The 8,038-nt window shown below is 36.1% G+C and overlaps 1 protein-coding gene across 5 annotated transcripts; it reads right to left on the bottom strand.

The window, feature by feature from the left end:
* Positions 1 to 162: 162 nt before the first annotated feature.
* LOC132201696 (aquaporin-10-like) lies at positions 163 to 6,574 on the bottom strand. 5 transcript variants are annotated; one of them, XM_059628062.1, is made up of 7 exons: positions 4,382 to 4,585; positions 2,274 to 2,362; positions 1,731 to 1,995; positions 1,293 to 1,411; positions 1,000 to 1,217; positions 501 to 628; positions 163 to 355 (listed from the first exon to the last, which is right to left on the bottom strand). In XM_059628062.1, the coding sequence occupies exons 1-7, from the start codon at positions 4,437 to 4,439 to the stop codon at positions 342 to 344; spliced, it is 891 nt and encodes a 296-aa protein (XP_059484045.1). In that variant the 5' UTR covers positions 4,440 to 4,585; the 3' UTR covers positions 163 to 341. The 5 variants fall into 5 exon arrangements, with proteins under 5 accessions (XP_059484045.1, XP_059484047.1, XP_059484044.1 ...); XM_059628064.1 differs by lacking the exon at positions 4,382 to 4,585 and adding an exon at positions 6,272 to 6,574 and having other exon boundaries at positions 163 to 628; XM_059628061.1 differs by having other exon boundaries at positions 163 to 628.
* Between the last annotated feature and the right edge of the window lie 1,464 nt (positions 6,575 to 8,038).

The raw sequence follows: 8,038 nt of genomic DNA, 5'->3' as shown, positions 1-8,038 counted from the left end.
TGTGGTTTTCGATGGCAAAATCCTTTGGACGTTGCGACCGTCGAGACCTCATTTATTTCTCAGCGACTTGCTGCAAGCAATTCATATCTTTTCTAAAGAGCGCAACAATTTTTAAGCTTAGTGCTAAGAAAATGAATTGGAAACCAAAGGCACTTCGTTTTTTATGAAGAAGTAAATAATTTATTATTTGTACGTAAAATATCAAAATTTTAAAACAAAACGCATGGTGATCTTAAACAGTTTTAAGAAAATTTTGCTTTTGCATAATGGACATGCTGAAGTCCTAGATTGTAGTGTTGAGTGGTGTTGACTTTTTAGACTCGAATTTATACATGCGCTTCCTATTCCTTGGTGTCTGGAAAAGAACACAACGCAAAAAACTGATGAGATCTGGCCTGAATAATAATTATTGTCGTGCTTTTAGATTATTTTTTCGTCGCACTTGAAAAATAAATGCAAGCACAACACATAATAACTGATTTAGAGATAAGATTTTTTACCATCTTCTATTACTTCAGGAAGTCCATCGTCAGGCCAGTGTGCCTCAATAAATAGCGTGTAAATGAGGGCGCCCAGAAGTCCTCCCAAATGGGGCCCAAGAATTGGTACCCAACACCACTGCTCAATGCTGCAAAAAATTGATGTCTGTCGGTTTTAAACATACTACGCTAATCAATTTCACTTGGCATTAATCAATAAATATAGTCATATAGAATAATCAAATTGCTCTCTCTGTAAATTGGTGCGATTCGGTGTCATACTATATTTATAAAAACCTAATTCATAAATTAAAAAACAAAATTGTGTCAGGTTCATCATGATGATCATCGCCATCATGTCCATCTGAAGTCTATGACACTAGCCATCATGTAGAACAATAAAAATTGTGTACCACAATACAAAAACTTACCGTTTTCATAACAAAACTAACACATATTTAAAGATAATACACTTAAAAATATATTTGAAAATAAAAGAAGTGGGTAAAAATTAACGTACTAAAATACGTCAAATGTCCATCCGGAAATAGCTGTGAAGAACCTCGGCGACAAATCTCTGGCAGGGTTGAGCGCATATCCGCAGTTAAAGCCCATGGACATTCCAATCGTCACCACAGTCAATCCGACAAACAACGGTATTAGGCCACGAGAGACGCCACAGTTTTTTGGGTCTGTTATTCCACAAACTACCATAAGCAGAATTGCGGTTCCAATCACCTTTTACAATATACAATTTATTTACAATTAATTTAAAAAATTAGATGAATAAATTGTTGAAATAATTTCTCTCACCTGGTCTGCAAATCCAACTTCAAGTGAAACAAATTCCTGAGGGTAGGTCGCAAAGATTCCAGCAGTGCCTTGCGGACCAATTATTTGCCGTATGCCGCCATCGAAGTTGAACAAAGCGTCTGATAAAAAAGGTTAAAATAGCTGTAGATTAAAACTTTAATTTTATATTTTATTATTCCGTGATTAAGATACATAGCAAGAGATGAAAATTTGCTGAGCTGAAATAATAAGAACAGTAAAGTTGCTCCGCAAATATCTATCAGGATTGTTGAAGTTATGCAGCAAATGCGTCACGCGTGTAAGGAAATTGCCTACCCTTCACTTCGCAGGGGTTTCTTTACATTTTTTTTTAACAAGAGGAGTTTATGATTTCAAAAATAGTTTTATAAATTAAAATCAATTAAATAATATTAAATATTTAAGTCTCATAGCACTTACCAATATAAACCACGTATGTGCAGGCGGCGGCGAGAAAAGCGCCTAAGTACTGCGCCAGCATATAGTGTATGATTTTGGCAAAGGGAAACTTTCCGACGAGAGCTAACGAGAGGGTGACTGCGGGGTTGAGGTGGCCTCCTGAGGCACCTCCGGCCACAAGCACGGCCATCATCACCGCAAAACCATACCCGAAGTTAATGGTGATGAACTGGCCATGGCTTTGGTTGCTCAAAACTGCCTGTGCTACAGAATTGTTTCCGATGAACTGAAACAACAGGGGTTTGAAAATTAATACTTAATTGCGGTTCACCCAAAATGAAGTTTAAATTCATTTGAAAAGGCTGAATAAGGCTAATTGTTAAATAATTAAATATGTATTAAAAATTTTCTCTCTTTGAATGAAATTCCAAAATTAAAATAAATATATTTAATTAAAATAAACAGGAATTACCGGTTCCCAGGTTTCACTGTTATACATTTACCATAAATATTGAAAATTAAAATTTTATTACAAAAGTAAATTAACATTAAAATTTAACTTACAACAAGGATGAATGTTCCGATGAACTCGGCGAGAAACTCACGCAGCCACACTCGATCTGTGTGGCATTTGGAGAAAACTCTCTGCATTTCTGCAAAAACAATATTTGGAAACTAAATAATTGTTAAAAGTCTCTTTTCAGTCAATAAGCTCTTCACCTAATGGCTAACGAGCGACAACTAGTGCAAACTTATTTTCCGCAACAACCGTTATTATAACTCCTCCACCGCAGGGGTTGCACTGCGTTTCCGATAACCTGTTTGCTTTTTATCGTTTTTTTTTCAGCAGCTATTCCGTTTGTTGAATGTATAACGACTGGCCTACTCAATTTGTCAGAAGAGATAAAAAGTGGCGTCCCCCTCCCGCTGAGAGTATAATGCATATTGTAAGGGGGTTTTATTTTGTTGGGGGTGAGAAAAAATTAATATTTCAGGGGGCAAAACGCTTCGTGTTCGCGCTGCATGGACTTTCGGAAAAATCGAGGCCGCGTGCGTTCCAACTAATGAGCCCTCCGCACGCTATGCACACACACACAAAGTTGCGTTTCAACCAGAATCACGCGCGCGAGCATATATGCATGTGTGACGCGATAACTTTTTCCTTATGCATCACCGCCCCCAACAGAAATTTATGCACGACAATATAACAAGCCACCCCATGAATTAATTATTTCAAAATTCCAGCGGGGATTTTTTGCACTCACGACACGCGCTTTCAACTTTCAAACTGCGCAGTACTTTTTTATTACCCTTTGGCCTGAAATGTGTGTTGCAGAGATTTATTTTCGAGATTTGTTAGCTTTGGCTTCAAGCAAAAAAATAGCTTTATAAATTGCACAGGTCTAGATTTGATTTAGGTTTTCAGGGCAAAAAGTGACTGGATTTTACAATTTACTAAGGATTTAAATAATTTATCAAATGCTATTGAAATATTCTAAATTAAATTTAAAAGGCACTTAAAATTTGACATTAATGAATTATTTCTAATTTAGATTCGACCTTATTGTCATTACCATAGCGGATAATTGCAATTCAATGGGTTTTAAATAATATGGTATTGATTCTGATTGTTCAGATTTGTTTGCTTGTTGAGTAGTGCGACAGAGAGCCCCGCAAATAAACTCACAGATTTAGATCGCCCTCATTCTCTCCCCACGCTAGGAAATTAAATAAAGGAGCTGCAGCAGGATTGTGTTAAAAAAAACTGTCGCAGCTCTTGGGTATTGTTGTTCTCAAATTAAAACACCCGGCTCTTAAAATAAACCCAATAAATCAATGCATGATCCTTCATTTAAACTAAAACACGGCGCAATCTATTTTCCCATTTGGTCCTCAATAAATTAGCTTTAAATTAAAAGACTATGCCTTTTTTTAAAACCATAAATAAAAAAAAAATCTGGTTAAAATATAACCAAGTTTTCTTGTGCAAAAAGAAAGTTCTCCTTGAGAACCAACTTTGAACAGTTGCACATTCAAAATAACAATCTGCAAGCCGTTAAGATCCACGGAGATCAGCAGCACTGCTACAGTTTCCGACCTTAAACCCAAGGACATTTCGTCCCCGAGATATTATCAAACCAATAATCGTCAATTCTAAGTAAGCTCTAGGCGCATTCGCCCTCGCAAACCTCTGATATCTGCAGGAAAGAGCCCAGAGAATTGCATCCTCCTTTGTTCGCTCCTCGAGAGATTTGCCCAACAGAGGCGGCGGCGGCGGGACCAACAAATTAATATCGAGAGGGAAATGATGACAGCATCGACATGCAAATATTTGCCACCCACCCACACGCACCACCGAGCAGCATCTATTATAATGCGTGGGTAAGACGGGGTATTAATTACGGTCGGACAGGGCCTTTAGTTTAATTGCAGCCACCGAGAGCTTAATTAAGCCTCCTGGGTCTCATTTATTCTGGAGCACGCCGACGGGCGGCTTGTTAAACAAACGAAACGCCGCGTTGAATAATGAAAGAACGGCAATTTTTGGCGAAATGACTTTTTCGATAAAAGAAGCAGAAAGTAAATTTGGAAAAAAAAATATATCAGGGACATTATTAAAAAAAAATCGCTCAAAAGGCGATAGTTTAAAGATTTATGTGAAAATAAAATACCTTGACTGTACCATGCAGAAAATAAAGAACTCGTGCAATGATTTTTTGGAGCACCCATGATGACAATTGATTTTTTCAAAAAAATATCACCACATAATATAAACAGAAAATCGCTCTCGGAATGTTGAAATTTGATTGAAAATGAGACTAGTGACGGGAGAGCACCGCATCTGGGCAGCTGTCAGCAAACACTTGTCTGCAAAAGTAATCTCAACTGATTTCAACCGCGTTCAAGGACTTTCTTATTAATTTGCATTATTTTATCTTTAAAGCAGTGATAAAATTCTGAATACTCATTATTGATATATACTATTTTTATCTGTGTACTTATCCACTTTTTGTTTCATTGTTTTGCAAAAGAAATTAAGATTAAGCGCACCTCTGAAATTATTTAAAATTTATTTTTTATATTATAATGTAACCTGATATAAACTAAATTAACTTAGATTATTAATATGATTTTATACAACTTATTGGCATTTTTTTATAGTTAATTTTTTACATACTGCACCGATTTTATCTAAAAATAAAGTTTCAGAAGTTTTTGCTCATTATTTATACCAATTATACTCACCAATAGCGGCAATAGCCTTAAATTATTTCCATTGCCTTGAATAAAATATATTTTTTTAAAGGAAATTTAAATATCGCATAAATAACTTACATTACTGCTCAATTTGCACAAAACTTAATAAAAAACTTACTCCGTTTTGCGCGTCAAGAGAATAAAAATAACAACACTTTTCCATATTCATGAGCAGGTCTGAATAAACATGACGTTGTCGAGGGAAAAACTCTCGTAAATATTTCACCTAAAAAACAGCAGAAGCAGGAAGTAGAAGTGTTTTTGGTGGAGGCGCGCGCGAGCCAGAGCGCTCTTTCTCTCTCTCTATGGTATTGATTTATGCTAATGAAAAAGCTAGCGTCGGGCGTATATATCGCTAGACACCCCAAGGACGCGCGTCGCCTCCAGAAAGCGAAACGCTGCTCTGGGAAAGCAGCCCGCGCCACTCTCGATCCCGGCCGTAATTTTATCACCCTGCGCTTTTCCCGATCCGAGCACTTTTCTCGCTCAACTGCACATACTCTCGCTGCAATTGCAAACTATATGTGTCACTCAAGTGCACATTTCATGCCGCGGCGAGAGAGATGGAACAGCAGCCCCGCGTGCAAGAAAAGAAGGGTTACTTTGTGTTTTTCATTCATGCACACACGCGCTCCTCACACGAAAGCGGCAGAGCTTTGCTCTCACACAGCCGGGCGACAGGGGTTGATGAACTTTCGGCCAAAACATGTGAATAAGAAATGGCCCTTGGGCTCCAAGTTCAAAACTTTTTCTTTGTGAAATATCCGAATGGTATAAATTTTATTAGCAAATTGGTACAAAATGATAAAATAATTGCATTTTCATTTTTTTTTTTTTAAATTTAAATTTCCAGAATGGAAAAAACAAAAATATTATGGCAAATTTTAAAAATCATTTACTGTTTCTTTTTTGATCAAACATGAATATATTGAGCTAAAAGATTCTGTTTATATATATTTAATTAAAGATTTAATAAAAAGCATATTTATTAAATTTTGGAGGGAGTTCATGCTGATTTTTTCTTTTGAATTTTCCAAAACCTTTCACATTTTTTTAATATGACACTTTTAAAAAAAGTTAATGCAATTACATTGCAAGGTAGATTTTTTGCACGTTCTTACTAAAAGATTAAAAAATTGATTGATTAAAAAAAAGTATCCAATTTTTTATCGACTCAGATTAATAAAAATGGTAACACAAAAATGTGAACAACAATATGTAATAAATAAATAAAAAATATCAAAATTTCGTTTTAAAGTGAAAGCGAATTTTTAGACTGCCAAGAGGAACATCTTGAAACTTACTTGTGTTTTGGTCTCCGGTCAACGGCAGCGACTAAGGGCGAGTGTGCAGCGAGGGTCAGCACACGGAACTTTGCGCGCTGAGAACTCGAGCAGCAGGTTCACGCCTTAATTGTATGCATATTGACTACACGAAAATAGCAGAGGGCACGCTCTCTCTCTCTCTGGCTTGACCATGCAATCGACGACGACTCGATATACACTTTGTTCTCCGCTTCTTTTTCGGGACGCACGCACCCCCTTGCTGCGAGAAAGTAGAATCGCAGAAGACTAATTTTCCAAAACGCAGAGCGAATTCCGTGCCGCTCGGCGCGACCTTTTATCAAGCAAAGAAAAGCAGAAGCGGCCCACAGATAAGATTTGTTTGACGGTGAATAGAGTGGTGGAGCGATTACCCGTGGCATGCAAATTAGATCGATCCGGGCCTATTATTTGGGTACCACTACGACACAGCTATGTTTGCACAGCAGGCACCATCAAGGGGGACGACCGACAAGCGATTATGCTGCAAAAGCGTTGACGACCACGGCGATCGTTATGTCCTTTTTTATAGGGATTAATTTCGCAGACAATAAATTACGTCTTCCTTATTCAACTTGCAATGTTGCAATTTGCTAAATATTGATATTTCCATTTATATATAAACAAATAACTGCTTGTAAATCATAAAAAGAGACAAGGGAAAAATTGGATTTTATTTTGTAATGATCAAATTAAAAATTTTATTATTATTTAAAATTTAAACAAATCTAAAGTAAATTTAAAATCAATTTGGTTATCATAATAGTAAAGAAAACTGAAGAGCTCAGTTACAATTAAAAAATACCTTTATTTTACTTCAGCATTGTAACTTTGTAACATTGAAAAGAAAATATAATGTACAATCTTTATCCTTTTCTCCTCAAATTTAAACACTGATCATCTTTAAACACTATGGAAAAGCGATTTTACACCAAACGCACCGACTGTGTTTGCTTAATATAGATCGATCTTCTCTATTTCTCGTGTTTTCCACATTTTCCATCAAATAATTAGGGAGGTCCCCTTTTATAATTTTCTTTGCCATAACAATAACGTTCAATTAAAATTTTTGTTCTATGTTCTATAATGAAAATGAGGAGCAACGAAACAATTATACGACAGCTACTTTGTGCTCCTTGACACTTTGTTTCTTAGTCTCCCAGGAAACATTTTTTTTTCTTTCCTGCAGCTTCTTTAACTGCAATTTTTTTCTTTAATCACAAATGAAACCGTGCTCATAAAATTTCATACAGTAACAATCATTACACCAAGTACCAAGTATTTGAACCATTTCCACCTGTTAAAGTACACGACTCTGTACTTCAATTGCATTATTTTCACTAATTGGCTTGATTGTGGTTATCTATAGACTTCGCAATAACCATGAATTTCGACTTGTCAATATTTAATTGAAACCAGCTTTATTTTCAGCCAAGCCGACAAAATTTTTGGCGCTTTTTATATAATTGCGGCAGCTTCTTTGTAAGTGTCCGCCGAGACTAAGAGCATTGCGTCATCCGCAAAAATTTTCATGCGTACACTCTTTAAGTAAGATCATCAATGTCCATTACAAAAAGTAGATGTTCAAGGATAGAACCCTGCGACACTCGCATTTCTTCTTCCTTATTGCCGTTTAATTATGATGCTTATATGTATTTTCGATACATAATCTTTTCATTACCTTGACATTTGCAAAAAAACAATATCTGTTAGGGCCTTTATTTTTATTTATAACGTATGTAAGAAATT

This window comes from Neocloeon triangulifer, unplaced genomic scaffold, assembly GCF_031216515.1.
Source record: "Neocloeon triangulifer isolate White Clay Creek 2 clone unplaced genomic scaffold, ASM3121651v1 ptg000014l, whole genome shotgun sequence".
NCBI lineage: Eukaryota > Metazoa > Arthropoda > Insecta > Ephemeroptera > Baetidae > Neocloeon > Neocloeon triangulifer.
This window is presented reverse-complemented; position numbering and strand designations above follow the sequence as displayed.